A 16280-nucleotide genomic window follows, 5' to 3' on the forward strand; every position below is an offset into this window, starting at 1 on the left:
TGTGTAATCGCGAATGATGTATGCAGCTTAATGCATATTTACTTTGTCAACACAGTCGAACCGTCAGCAACGTGTACGCGATGTTTAACAGTGTGACGCACATGGAAACTCCCTTGCGTTTCGGAGTTACACACTTTTGCATAAAGATGTACATCGCTGTTTCAATAAGCTCAATTGGAAACGATAATGCACAGAAAAAAAGTAAGTATCACATCAAAACTTATATACTTGTATATACGCAACAATATTTATAATCTTCGTAAAAGAATTTAATAATCTTGAATTTCAACTATATTATAATCTTATTTCAATATTATAGTTGTCACCTGAAGAATACAATATAATTATTTTCTCGACTAGAAAATGCGTCAAATAATAACGGAATAAGATCGTGGTCGTGGAGGTAAGAGACGTATTTTCACGTTGACGGGATTATATCTTATATCTATTATTTATTATATACACAATTATCACACTCTACTAAATTGTTAACCTCCACGCGAAGACAGCCGCGCAATGGTAATCTAAACTGAACATAACGCACAACGCGAAAACAGTTTGAAAATATGTTATTTTCTATTTAACATTGTTTCCTTTCTATTCAAGAAAATTATTCTTAAATAATAAAAATATATTTTTCTTGATTGAACTATACAAAATTGCTTTATTCAAAAATTGTTTTCTTCGTTTAACGTGATATAATTTCATTATTTCATTTTAGTTGAAATTTAAGATTATTAAATTCTTTTACGAAGATTATAAATTGTTGCGTATATACAAGTATATAAGTTTTGATGTGACACTTACTTTTTTTCTGTGTGTCAGGCATCGATATCTAAATATGACTGACTTTATTTTATCATACTTCGAAAAGTCATGAGAGTTTCTTTTCGCACGTGACAGAAAAGCAGTAGTAATGAAGCGAAATTCCATAAAAATGACAAACGACACTGGGTCATGTCAAAGGTACATAATGGCGATTGAGTTCGTATGAAGTATCACCATCGTTATATGATATATGTGAAAGCACAAAAATTGGGGGATGATCGCGCGCATATGCATGTCGAGAGTATCGGAAAGCCAAGAGGACACCTCGAACTCACGCGAAATCCTCTCGAACCATCTTGTGCGAGATCCTCGCTGATCAACTCGCGCGAGATTTTCGCCGGGTTGTTTCATTTCGACGACACGAGATTCACTCAATTACCAGGCCACGGATAAATTACGGGCTTAAAGTGACAGCTTAAGAGAGGGAGCTTAAGAGGCGTGTGATCAGAAGCTAATTTGGATCAGGGACGGATCTGCAGGCAAACTAATTGAAATTTAATCTTCGGATCTACAATCATCAGAAGTCCGCGCGGGATAACTTTATGCAGGAACCCTGAATTTTTCGCAATTACGTCAGCGGAATGATACAAGCGCGGATTCATAAAATCGGTATCCAAAAAAAATGAAATTTAATTTTCAAGCTAATTCATTCTCGCGCATAATTATTCTGACTGATCCCAAATTCTCTGCTTGATTCTTCGCAGGATAGAATATAGCAATATTTGAAATATTAAATATTCTCACAAATAGTTTAATCCAAATTTTCCGTTTTTGAAAGGAGCATGCTGCCCTTTAACTCCTCCTAATTAATTACGTTCATATCACACGGACTCTCAAACTATTTGGAATCGCGGAAGAGCTTCCACCCCTATTTGCACGCTGCATCGATACATCCGTGGCCGTGTACACGTGCACACCGTGACCTCGCTGTCGCGTTCGCTAATTTAGCCAGGCTTTGAAGTTACGTGCACACCGTACCGGCGCGCTTAAATCCGTATAAATACCCGGGCTCATGAATCTATCCATTAATCAGATTGGCGATAGGGGCTCAACGCCTGAGTGATTTCCACCCCTCTGCACTCTCCTGGCTTGGTAGGAGTGTCTTCTTTTTTTCTTTCGACATCCTCTTCGCAAAATGCCTCCAACGCAGGGTTGACTGCGGAGGTCACTGGGAGGTGGCGGCACCGCCATTAAAATTCGACACGAACCTTCTGTGAGAATCCGATGTGTGCTGTGTCATGTCCCGCTTATAGGTATATATGTGCTCGTATACATGTATACATATATATATGTACACGAATATATATGGGCCTAGGTACACCGGTCGTGCGCTGCCAATCGTACGAGTCCCGTGGCACGAGCGAGTGCAGGATTCATGTATAGGTGGGAAGTTGGGGAGGACTTGGCCTGCGTTTCGCGGATTGTGAGAGGAATATCGTTAGCCGCCCTTTCCATCCTCCCCGCGTCTCGAAGGAGATTGGGAGACATGTGCGGAAGTGCCGGAGCCAATTCCGATTGCCGTTGTGGCTCCTGCTGCTTACGACGACGTTTTTAACGTTCGCTAACGAATCTTCGTAATTGCACAGATTTACTTGCCTCTTTTTCTTGCCCCTCCTCCTTTGGATTTTCTCGTATTTCTCGATCGTTGGCCCAGATCTGTGGGAATTATCTCGTTAAAGTACTTTCGACGAATTAATGAGAAAACTGATCGTTTGTATTATTATTTGTATCTATTTTTACCGAAGCGTGCTTACAGGTTTTGGTGTAAAATAGCAAGAGAATTTTAAACTAAGATTTTATTGGAACAAATAGAGCCCTTTACGACATTACGACATTTTTCTTTATTTACAAGCCGCAAAATTCCTCTGTCGATATAAATCCTGAATAGTACCTTTTCCAATTGTTCGGTAGGTTCAGGCTATTCTTCGTGGTAAAATGCCGAGTCGGTCGTTTCAGTCCGTGCATTTATGGTCGCAATCCGAATAATGCATAATCTTGTAAATTACCCGTCCGGACGCGCGTGCATAGCTATACCAGTCGGTCCAAGGAGTCGTGCGGTTTTCTTTAATGTCGTCAGCAGCAACAAAGATAAAGTTTATCATACTTTTGCAAGTATTCGCGGAACCGCGGGAGACTTGCTACTCAAGTAGTTTACGATTTTCACAGACTTGCATGTTAATGATGTTCTTCATATGCTTTGTTATGAATCTTATAAAACTATGTAAACTATGTAACTTTACGCCGTATAAAGTAACTTAACTCTAACTTGGATTCATTTCAATGTTCCGTGTAATGTGATTCTCTTGTGTGATTATATAAACAGCAAGTTAATTTCGTTAACAGTTTAACATCACCGAATAAGCGAAAATACATTTAGTAAATCCAGAAACGTTTCAGTTAATGACATGTTAATCAACTTTACGCTTTTAATATTTAATCGCACGCGTATCCGTAATTAATGAATATTCATTAAACGAGCTGTCAATCGTATTTAACATTTTTATTAATAATTTAAATCATTCAATGAGTTTCATTTTGAACTGCAAGCCGTTGCGTTGCTTTGCCATTTTCTCTTCCAAATCTAGCCGTATCGCGGTTCAAGGTTGCACCTCGCATGCAAATTCGCGATTACTTTTCGCACAACTCTCGTCCATCTTTCTGGCGAAACTCTCGTGAATTTATCGGCTTCGGCGACAGAGGCACGAGACGTACGAGCGTCGATTCGTCGACGGTGAAAATTATTTGGAACAGCGTGGCAAATCCGCACGGTGGGTCGGATAACGAATGATTATCTCGGCGTAAAGTGCGATGCGCTTTGCTCGCATTTCCGCAATGACAATAAACAATCAATCTTCTCCAAACGCATCACATTCTTCAAGTACACGACTTGACATTAATTTGTATTCTTGATAATCCTTAATTTACACCTCTAACGAGTTCTCCGGGGGTAGGTGGCTAGCCAGCCAGTCAGCTAGGTAGGTAGGTGGGTAGGTAGGTAACGAACAGCACCATCGGTCGCTTCGCACAGGAATTGGCACGGTGGTGCACCTACACTGCCAAGCGCAAAAGTGGTAAGTAGACGTACGTAGGTAGACACGACGAGGAGGTCGCTACAGCGAAGGGTGAGCGCGAGAGGGTGGCGGCGAGTAGGAGAAGATGGAGGAAGAAGGGTAGGTGGCAAACGAGGGGTGGTGAGGGTGAGATTCGGCAGACAGCGAGGACAGGGGTTGTGGCTGGGGCCGGATAGTCGGACCTCACCGAGGATGAGAGAGAAAGAGAGACGGGGAGAGAAAGGGAGCGCGATTGCTCTCCTCACGGTTGGTCGTGGTGGTGCTGGTGGTGCTGGGTTGGGGTTGGAGGACTCCAGAGTAACGCGTGGAGGGGACCACGATCGGAGAGGGACGAGAGAGGGTGGAGAGGCACGAGGAGGAGGTCGAGAGTCGCGAGCTGCCTCACTCTGCGGCTCCCGCCGCTCGGGAGCAGACACGCGGGGCCAAAAGACTAATTTGAACTATTTTATTAACAAAAACAAAAAACATTACATATTTGTAAATAACACCACTAACAACCGTAAACACGAAACAGCAACAACACATTTCTCCTAAGGACTCTCTATAAACCTTACCTTACACCCGTAAGACGTCTGTAAAAAGAAAGAAAGAAAGGAAAGGAGGCAAGGAAAGAAGGAAGACACGAGGTTAAAGAGCGCGCGTGACCGGAAAGAGAGAGAGAGAAAGAGAGAGTGAGAGAAAGAGAGCGAGAGAGAAAGAGAGCGAGAGAGAAAGAGAGAAAGGGTGAGGGTGAGAGAGAAGCATACGACGAGGTAACTCCATTTCCTGGTTTTTCCAAACGCGAAACGTGTAATATACACGCACACACAAGCAGTACACAGTAAACAAGAAACAAGCTACGAAAGAATCAAATCGATAGAAAAATCGTCTATTTTCTCAAGTTATTCCTCGGTCGGACGGGGTGCGCGACGCGGCGACGGAAGTGAAGAAGAGAGACCCGGACGGAAGTATAAACGGAGGGAGATCGTAGAGGAGCACGCGTCGACTGCTACGGGACGAGATATCGCGTTTTAAGTTCTCTCTGTACTGTGTGACCCTTACATTATTTTGTCCCCCCGATGGGGACGGGTTCAGTGTTGTAACTTAGGATATAAGAAGACTAAAAAGAGCTCCGGAGCGCACAACAAAAAGAGAGAACAAGGAGAGACTGGGATTCCGGAAGAATAGCAGAGGGAGATACCGAACGGACAAGAAGAGTGCGTGCTTGTGAGCGGAAACGCGTCCGTGTCAAGGGAACGTTCACGAGAACGTTCAATAGACGAGAAAGGAGCAGCAGGACGAGGAGGAAGAACGACGGGAAGAAAAGAACGTTCACGGAGAGGGATGGCTCCGGACGACGTGTAGAAAAATAATGGAGCTCTAATTTTTTATACTAGAAGAAGAATCTAACAAAAAAGCGTGAGAGAGAGAGCGAGAGCGAGAGCGAAAGCGAAAGAGCAAGAGAACGAAAGAGAGGGAGAGCGAGAAAGAGAAAGAGAAAGAGAAAAAGAAAGAGAGAGTCGAAAGGAGAGTACGAAGGAGGGTGGCGGAGGATCGATTCTGTCCGTGTTTCCGCGTGCACCTCCACGTGTGTCCTTCGACGCGACGAAACTGCGAGAATCTCAATCGCGATCCCCCGAGATCATCTGCGTCTCGTATACGACGAAGTCGGGAAAAAGAACATCAGAGGACGATCCGCGGACGACGGAAGCGGACCGGAATCGTGACACGTTCATGACATATCCGTCAATCGATAACTGCTTACGAATAATATAATCAAACTCGCGTGCACGCCGTTGTTCCGGGGGATATGTCCTGCCGTTCCAAGGGGAGTCGTCGTCATCATCATCCAGGAGCGCAACCTTCGCAACGCCGAGAACAACGTCAATCCGCGCGCCGTCCCTGCATCCTGGACGAGCTGTCCTGACAAAAAGAGGGCCAGCTTCTCAGCTCATCTCGCACGAAGCGGAGCGATCATCGGCAGATACCCGTCATATCAGCTACGCGATCATCCCCCGAGCACGCGGGCCCACCAGCACGACGAAGAGTAGTCCATCCGGAGATGCCCGCCCGGCCCCAGCTGCGCTCACGTCTCGCCTGCGCTCAAAGACGATGACGATCGGTCACGACGATCGGTAAGATCCGAGCAGCGCGAGCGCGCACCAGCACTACGGAGATGGCGGGCTATAATCATTCGAATCCACAGCGTGTCGTCTACCACGCGACCTACCCGACGCCCCTCGCCCCAAGTGAGTTTACCTGCTATTTATGCACCCCATAGACAAGCCGTTCGTCCACGTTTCGATACGTCACGCCACGCGGGGGTGGGTTGCGCTGTGTATGTGGGACACGCAGCATTCCAGCGTTCTTCGTGTCTGAGAGGGTTGGAGAGCTTGCACGGATGGGAATTTGTTTCGAATCGCACTTGAAATATCGAGCGGGACTGCTTGGAATGCAATAAGTTGCACGAAAGAGCATTTCGAGATTAAAATTAATTGCTTTTTGTTCTAATGCAGAGAAAGCTAAATCGATTCACAGGCTTTTAAAGTACGAAGAGACCTAGCTCCTTCTTGGCCTATGTTCTTCATTTTTAATGCAATCGCATTAACTAATTTTGTTTATATAGAATTAATAAATGGATTGAAGATGTATTACTGAATTAAATATGTATGTCATATTGACAATAAGTTTCCTATTAATTTCAACGGTTTGTGCTGCAACAGTTTGTGTTGAAATTTGCAGAACTTGAATTATCCCTCATTTTTCATATTAAAATTATAGATTAAAAAAGTCGTTGAAAATTATTCACTAAAGTATCATTCACACAATTTTATAGTACAGCAAGATTATGAAAAATGCATAGATTTATGATGTATTGTTGTATCTATCAACTAAGTAATGCCACGATAAATGTTAAAAAGTCCGAGTAGATATTGCTTTGCTATTATGAATCTAGCAGACCGCGCGGCGATTACACTTAAGTATCATTCTTACAATAGAAAGTTTAGTTAATGGCGCCTAGTTTCGGCGAGTTTCGTGAATCGATAAATATTATACAGGTCACAGGCTACCGAAAGCTAAGCGCCATTAGATAAATATTTGATTCTCTTGAATAACTCTTGTTAGCTCTAGGTAGGAATTTTCGGTGAATGTCTGACTAAAGACTAAACGTGAAATAGACTCACTGTACTTCACGAGAGAGATTCGATGGAAGCAAACAAATGAATGAATTTATATGTTCATCGATACGAAACGTACTTACATACAGAATTTTAATCGATCAGAGCGATTTTAGCAAATTGTCTTACAGAAAAGTGCACTTGAGCAATGAACTTATTCATGTAGGTAATTAAAGCATAACAAGGTTACCGTAAATTATACGAGTATAAAAACTTTCCGATCGCACGTGATCGTGATTTAAATTTATGTAAAAATCTGAAAAATATAACAAGCTACATTCGTTCTCGTTTTCTGTACTTTCGTCTTCACCGTTATTCTTTATTATCATGCAACTTGTAATTACTGTTTAAACAGTTTCGTGAAGAAAATTCTTATAAGCAAATTGTAACACAACTGGTATGAAAGACACGTGATATCTTTGTTATTTTTACAAGTTTCCATCTTCTAATTGTATTTTTTAAATTTTATGTAATTATTACATAAAGTAGAAAGTGTTGCGTTACGACAGTAAATTTATTTCGCATTTATCTCATAAAAGATGGTACTTTGGGAATGGCATATGATATATCGTATAGGTCTTAGGCGAAGAAATACAAATGTCCCGTGCGTAATATCAATAATATCGAGAGGAAAGGCGAGTTGCGAAACGGAGGCATTTTATCAAGCAAATGGTAGCTAGCTTGAGGTCCCGCTACAGAATCGTTGGTCCTGGCTTCCAATAATTCAAGAACATAAGAACATACACTCTGATTTCATTGAAACGTTCCTCTGATACCCGCAGAATATTTGAAGAATGACGATATCTTCGATATCTCAACATTTTCTATAAATTTCTTTACGAAAGAGGTAAATCTCTACACAAAAGTTTATTGCTTGATATCGCTTGATATTGTTAATGTAATACTTTCCTTTTCTCTTCACAGAGCAGTATATATTTGAGTTTTATCTAAAAGAAAAACGTAATTGCGTAAAAGTTAAACGTAATCAAATATATAGCGTGCTAGAGTTCTCGGTAAAAGAATCTTTTTAGACCGTCGGGGTTTATATATTCTAACGAGAGTAGGTAGTTCATAACGTTCGTGGAAGGTGCAATCTATTACGAGTGCTATTTTATGGCGAGCGTGCATATACATAGCTTAGATCGATGGGACTTTTCGATCGGTTGTGTATAAACAGAGCTAATGACATGCACGTAATATTAACGTGTGGTCGACGTGTACCGAGTATGAGCAGTTACTAATGCTCATTGCTCATGATACAATAATGATCTGTTTATCGATCGCTGCGAAATTGTCACATTGATTAAAACGCGCGCACGCCAACGACATAAACTTACACTCTCCGTTAAATAATGTAACGGAAAGCGATTAAATAACGTAACGAAAATCACTCCTGAAATTGATGTTTTTTACAATCTCGCACATACATTATACTTTTCCTGAGAACAGCTATTAATTGGAATAATTTATCTCGCAGACGGCGACCCGATAAAGCTCCCCGAAAATCTGGAAACCTTGCCGCGAGCTGAACACTTTCCAACTCAGAGGCATCGATGGAACACCAACGAGGTAAGCCACCTATCGCTCGTCGTTAGACACGAATATTAAATTCACGGGTCAATAGAGAATGTACACACGCGTAACCCAAATACCCAACGACCTGTCGATGTCATATTTCTCGATCGTGCGCGATGTCGCGCGTTGACGGTCCCCTATGTGTCATCACGCTTTCGAACTGCAATTTCGCACAGCTGCACGATCGATGTCAAACCGGATCACGTTATAGTCTGCAACATGAGACTTTCGGGAAGTACGAATACAAATTAAACATGAAAGGAAAACTTTGAGAAGTTCAAGTAGCGTAATCTAATATTAAACTCATGTTCTATAATAAACACTTGAATACGCACGAGTCTTCTTTTAATCTATATCTGAAAGTTTATTCTATTGTTTTACGTATCAACCTACCGATGATCGATTTGGAAGTAGTAACACGTGGATATTGCAAATTACCGGTTCGAGGTCGGACTGGAATTTAACAATGAGGTACTTTGAGGTGTAAAATGGTACGAGATACCGATAATGCACCTTACATCCGGATGCATTCTGGAGCATCCCTCTCCGCGCGTGCTCAGCCGCGGCGAATTTCGGCGTTAGCGGACCGATCCGGAATTACCGGAATTCCGATAGACCATTTCGCGCGTCGTTCCCCTTTTCCTAGTGTGAATTTTATCGCGATCTCGCCGCGACCAGCGGATATATATATTTATACGCGGCCGCGAAAGAGTAAAGTGTGGGAAAGTAAATAACGTGTGGTAGCGTGTGGCTCCGCGCGCGCTCCTCGCTGCTTGTCGCGTTGGTTGGTACGCGGCGCGGTTAGAGAGGACAGATGCAGCTGTTGCAACCCTCGTTCGTGTGCAACGTCCAGTGTCGTCAGCAGGGGTGAGATTGCTCTAGACGCTTCTGGCGGCGCAATTTTCAGATATGTGCAACAAATTCTGATTGATTAATTTTAATCGTACAATCGTACAATCTTGAGACGAATTTCGAGTCGCTATTTTTTTTCTCACTTCTTCAATTATTATATTTTATGGAAATATATGTATATTTAAAGCGGGACAACTAGAATAATGTTCAAATAACATTTGTTATTTTTATCCCCATATTTTATTAATTCTGGTTTTGTCGGTCTGTGGCATATGTATCGGCTGCCTCGGTTCCCAAAATTTCGCGCGATTGTTTAAAGTATCGCCGAGGGCAGGGTGAGGGAGTGCTATTTCAGCGTTTCGCCCGAGAGGGTGAAATTCCTGGTCACGACCCTGGCGACGTCGGTGTGTGCAGCGGCGCGGCTCCGCGCCGGTGTGTGCAGCGCCGGCAAGGGTGCACGTACCCATACTCGCGCGCGCCGCTCACGTAGACGGCTTGCACCGATGCCAGTCCACACCGCTACACCCTGACCCAGGTCGGTCGGCCTCCGATCAATAGCTGGAGCCAGCGAGAGCTCGCAGCCGGCGGCGCTGAGCTTTTCAGTATCGCCGAACCGAACTCAATTGCGATTCCCGTGCGCGCCACCCGCGACGACTATCATGATGAAGCCGAGAGACCGGTCCCTCCTTGTATCCTCTCCCCCTGATTCTTCACATGCTCGTTAACCTCCCGAACCACCTCCTCTCGTAAGTACCGGAAATTAAAAGTTCCTGGAGGGAGGAAAGTCGTCGACACCGTCTTCTCGAAGAGTCCTTGGGATGGTGACGATGGGAGGATTGTCTCTTTCCTCCTTTTCTTTTTCTAGCAGACTCATCTTACTCTCGCTATCTGTCTCCATTGGTGCCCACATCAGTTTTTTCCTTTCGATGCATTCGTCTATGTCCCGGTCGATGAAATTGCCCGCTTCTATCTGATGGATCTATTAAATTTCAACGGAATATCATCGCTCGAGTAATTTCGCCTTCATTCGGATTTCAGCTCCTGTCGTTCCGATGATTGATAATATGCGTTGTAGAATGTTGACTTTGTAATGATAAAATGCAAGCGTTTAGAGAACTATCAAACTGTCGAGCAGACGTTTCAATGAAATTCAACGTCGGCAGTCGTAGCATATGTACATCGCTAATAGGGTCAACGCGAAAGGGGTGGAATACTGTGTCACGGTGTTCGCCTTATCCGGTACCTACATTATCAAGTCCTTGGGGTCCTTCGAGAATTATCGATTTGCGCGAGCCAACAAATTTGAGCTTTGTTGAAGAACAGGAATCACGCAAAGTGATTTATACCAATGTTGATATGCTCCCTGGAAATAGAACCGACAACTTCTTCCCTGGTCGACTATTTATAATCATTGATTAGATATTTTATGTGAAAGCACATGCCAATTTCATGGAATAACGCTCCCCGAGATATAGTAAAATTTCCTTTTCAGTTTGTGAACGTTTATCAGCGATAACATCTATCTTCTCAGAGTTCTAGATTATTCACGAACTTTTTGCTTTCTTCAATCAAAGTTTTATATAAAAAAAATTCAACTTTTATAGATAAAATCCAAATTAACTTTTTAGCTTCTACTAATTTATCAATAATATGACGATGCAATTCTTGAAATACTTTTTAATTATAATACATTCGTGATGGCTGTCATCGGTTGGCGCACGCTATCTACGATGTAGCTTCACTTCTTTCCAGACAAAAGGATATATTTGTTCATCCAGTATTCTGAAGAGCTGCGATCCTTTTCACTTAGCCAGATTCGCGCGTGAAATCCCGGCGAGGCGCGAGTTCAATCTTATTTACATTTGTCAACGTCTCGGCAGCGTTATTCCGCGACGTCCCGGGATTTATGGAACCACTCAGCCCGGTCGATTCATTTCGGGTAAGACGCGACGGCTCGAGCTGCGAGGAAGAAGTTCGCGGACAGGTAACGGAGTAAATTCTCGCGGTCCCGGCAACTTTATAAATCCCTGGTGCATACCACCGCGCGCTCGGGAGAAATCCCGCGCGAGATTCCTCCTTCAGCATGATCTTGTTCTCTGGCGAACGACGCTCTCGTCCGCACTTTCGGTCGTGTTACCCTCGTACACGTCATTTTTCACACGAGCGTTCCGACGGCTGTGGATCGTGAGCGGATCTCACACTTTCCGCCGAGTCTCCGAACCAGCCGTCGACGATCAAAAGTCCGGAATGATATCCGTGATTTATTCGTCGTGCGCTTGTTCGCCACCCCTTCGCCACTCGAAATCACTCTCGCGAACACAAAGATTTCGCGGGGATTAAAGCGAACGACTTGCCAGCTCGGCCCAAGGTTGTTCTTGCACGCACGTTTTACGATCCATGCGCTGTACTTACGTCGACGAGCATAGTCATATGCGATGAATTAATGCTCCTGAGTGCGTGTTAATTCGTTTGTGTAATGGAAATGTGGAGTCTTTATAAATGGTTTATAAATGGTGCCCTCAATAAATGTTTTTAAAAAATTTGACAATATTTTGAAATTACTTTTAGTATGATATATATATTAAATGAATAATGTATTTTACAATTTTCACGTTTTTAAGAGGTTTAGCTGGTCGCGATTTGACGCTCACAATTCGGCTACGCATGGAATATTCCGTCGTGTTTTTTCTCGCTTTGACGCCAATAATTTTCAGAGGTTCTGACGTGGCTCTTATTACCGTCGCCTGATGAAATCCCATTTGTACCGAAACGAGGCAATGCTGAATACATACGTAGGAGGGGAATTACAGTAATAAGTTTTAGCACATACCTACAGGCGAACATGGTTCTACATTTTTTTTCATAATGTGCCTTAATGACGCTGATTTATTAAATAATCTCCTACACTGCAGTGTTAAATGAGGAAATGCCTGGATAAGAAGTCCCGTGCATCCTAATTTAATGTTACAAATATTTCTTGCACAAATGGCGACCGCATATAAATGCGCGCAGCCTTGTTAAGCCTCTTTTCGGAAAATACCTACAAATGTAATAAATTTATGCATACGTAATTGTCAGTCTAGATCTTAAAATAACAAGCATAAAATAGAAATGCTACATTTTTAAAGAAAATTTTTAAAGAAATATTAAAAACATTGCTTGAATTTCTTCGTTGATTTAAATATATATTTTTTATTTTAATTTATATGTATGTTGTATTGTATAGAGATAAACTTAGGAAATTTGCAAGTAAAAATAAAAACATTAACTGGTACAAAATTGATTCGTGATTTTGTCACTTCACTTTATCAAGTACATTAGACTTAATTTAATCGACGCGAGGAACGTCATGGTTTATTTCTGTAAACGAATCTGCAGACAGAGATCGCTCTGAAAATAACAGAGCTGTTTGTGCTTTTGTGCTTATTGATTTCCGATTGTATGCGAGAGCACGGCTACTAAATCGCACGGATTCGCGAAGCTACATCGCGACGATGGTCGTTATAATTAAATGCCGCTTGAGACCGCTTGCCGTGCACCTTTTAATTGAAAGACGTTTCCGCAGAAACTCGTTATCCGGATATATCGTATAGTTTGTTAATTATAGTTTGAGTTTTATTACTAAAGTTAAGATTAATTTAAGCCAACTTCAGCGTACGTATAATTATTACACGAATACTTAATTTTATACACCAGTACAACACAGGCGCGCGCTATTTTATTTTTCAATATTAATAATGTTTTCGAATAATAATATCTTATATCTATTATTTATTATATGCACAATTATCACACTCTACCAAATTGTTAACCTCCACACGAAGGCAGCCGCGTGATGGTAATCTAAACTGAACATAACGCATAACACGAATCGAGATAACCAATCAGCGTCGCGGAAAAGAGGCAACAATGATTTCGATTTGATTTAACACGGCTTTTGTAAGAGTGGATTGGCATATTGCGAAGAGGTCTCGTCGATTGAAAATACTTTAGATTTAGAAATGAAAAAGTTCTAGCGATTACAATTTTTTTCTTTTTCGAGGAGTTCTATGCTATTTATATTGTTATTTGGCATATTGCCTAGAGTTCTCGATAATTTAAAATTCGTTAAAACAATAAATGAAAAAGTTCTAGCTATTAAAATTTTTTCTTTTCCGAGGAGTTCTGTGCTATTTATATTGTTATTTGGTACATTGCCTACAGTTCTCGATGATTTAAAATTCGTTAAAACAATAAATGAAAAAGTTCTAGCCATTAAAATTTTTTCTTTTCCGAGGAGTTCTGTGCTATTTATATTGTTATTTGGCATATTGCCTAGAGTTCTCGATGATTTAAAATTCGTTAAAACAATAAATGAAAAAATTCTAGCCATTAAAATTTTTTTCTTTTTCCAAGGAGTTCGGTGCTATTTATATTGTTACCAGTACAACACAGGCGCGCGTTATTTTATTTTTCAATATTAATAATGTTTTCGACTAATAATATTCATCTATTATTTATTATATGCACAATTATCACACTCTACCAAATTGTTAACCTCCACGCGAAGACAGCCGTGCGATGGTAATCTAAACTGAACATAACGCACAACGCGAATCGAGATAACCAATCAGCGTCGCGAAAAAGAGGCAACAATGATTTCGATTTGATTTAACACGGCTTTTTTAAAGAGTGGATACATAAATATTATGGCTGCTTATAAATATGATAATTAAAGTATAACATGTATACGTGAAGTAATATAATATTTATTCTAATATGCAATAATATAATATTTATTTTAATTATTTAAGAATTGGATGGTTTCTAACATTGTTTACTAATGTCTTGTTTACTAATGTTTGCAATTTAAGATATTTTGATGTGAATGCAATAAGGTCCATATATATAGGAAAAAGAACCTCGAAGAGGAAGAAATAGGAATCGAATAAATAAAGTCGTCGTGACTTCGAAAAGATTCGCTGATCCGGAAAGTTCGCAAAAAACTGTAATAACATGGGCACACATACATGCACGCTTCCACGTTCGCCGTCTAAAATTGCATTGCCCTCGATTCACGAAATCGCTTCATTGAGAATAGAGGCACGACGGCGTCCTATCCGAAGTGCATCTCAAATATTGTATACGGACGCGTTCCGCATCGACATCTCGGAATGGCTTCCCCTGTCATCTCGGAAAAATTAACCAATTTCCTAAGTCTTTTGTGAGACACTGAATAGTCGCGACGATACAATGCAGCGGCAGTTCGATTCAACGCCACAGCCGGCATCGATATTTCATTGGTGTTTCTCCGTACAATTGCTGATACCGTATGACAATGACGATGATGATTGTATGCGGATAGCAATTAATCTTTATTACAATAAGGAATTTGTGTTTGCATAATATTGCTACATGCAGGCATTGATGAATACTTCGCGAAGAGAGATTGTAACATTTCGATATTTCCAGGAACTGAATTTAAAAATGTTTAATTATTTTAATATTTCTTATAATTAATTAATATAGTTAATGAAAATAAATAAGTATAATAGTATCTTTTTATTAATTTTATATTAATATTATTTTTATTTTTTGATGTGGAAAAAATAAATTATGAATCAATCGGAAAGACATATTTAGGATGAACGAAATTTATTCATCTTTGTGCCGAGTCGCCGTAGATATTGGATATTGGAAGCGAAATATGTTTTATAATTGGAAAAGCCGATACACATTTTTATTTGAAGCTTTCTCCGTCGGGAATAACGATTTATCGTGGGAATACCGATACTCTTGCGCGCTTGAATTACGGATGTAGAAAGGACGCACCATCTTCGTCTTGGATGTCGGAAGTAGAGTCGATTTATCGCTCCTTTTGCATTCGTAAATCAGACGGAATACATCCTTTCCGGTAGCAGTGAAACAGAGAGTGTCGCGTTTGTGTACCTGTTAAACCAAGGGGAGAAATCCATTGCCACTCTCTTTCGTCGTATTTCCACGAATCTATAACTTTTGCCACTTGATCCAGTGTGAGTTCTCGTCTGAACGCGTATATCTGACGGAACATGTATCAAAGCAATATCCGACGTAAATCGTGGCTGTGGAAAATCCGATCGGACAAGTTAGCTTTTTGCTACATGATATAAATAATAGTTTAATATAAAAAATAATAAGAAAGGAATAAAGAGCAAGAAATTTCAGCATTAAATAGCAACAATTTATTAACAGAAACAGATGGAGTTTTCTCGTGAAATGCCAATGCAATGTTATACGATGTATGTATTTTACAATAATTCTGTTGAAACGGTATAGAATATTTATATGCGTCCGATATTCGCGCCGTTTATAACGTGAGTATTTTTACAAAAAGATACTTTTACACGAAAGCTAATTTCTGTCATTGCAATCGATAATCGCATCTATATTTTATAAGCTTCTTTTGTCACGTATGCATATGTGCGAATATCATAAACTAAAATATTCCATACGCTGCTTGACCTATTTCACGATCTGCGCGAAACGCAGCACATGAGCACACAGAAAAATATACAAATGCGTCAGGAATTTGTAAGGAAATTCAGAATTTATTAATAATAAGACATATGTTCCTCAAACAGTATTGTGCAATATATTTTGCAGAGAAATAGGAGATGCACTGATATTATTGCTAGAAAACTTCCAGTCTCGCCAATATACAGAAAACAAGATATATTTTACATCTAAAAATTAAGATTAACATGAAAGAATTACATTTCTCTTTCATTATTATATTATCACAGTTCTTGCATGATATGCTGCATAGTACAAATTGCCT

The 16280-nt window shown here is 40.7% G+C and overlaps 1 protein-coding gene across 1 annotated transcript in view; it reads left to right on the forward strand.

Moving 5' to 3' along the window:
- LOC105285464 (calmodulin-binding transcription activator 2) overlaps positions 1-16280 on the forward strand; it is a 43524-nt gene that overhangs the window by 15931 nt on the left and 11313 nt on the right. The window contains exon 4 of the mRNA XM_026975209.1: positions 8535-8626. Within this exon, the coding sequence (XP_026831010.1) occupies positions 8535-8626 (92 nt within the window). The remainder of the gene's footprint in view (positions 1-8534; positions 8627-16280) is intronic.

This window comes from Ooceraea biroi, chromosome 1, assembly GCF_003672135.1.
Source record: "Ooceraea biroi isolate clonal line C1 chromosome 1, Obir_v5.4, whole genome shotgun sequence".
NCBI classification, from domain to species: domain Eukaryota; kingdom Metazoa; phylum Arthropoda; class Insecta; order Hymenoptera; family Formicidae; genus Ooceraea; species Ooceraea biroi.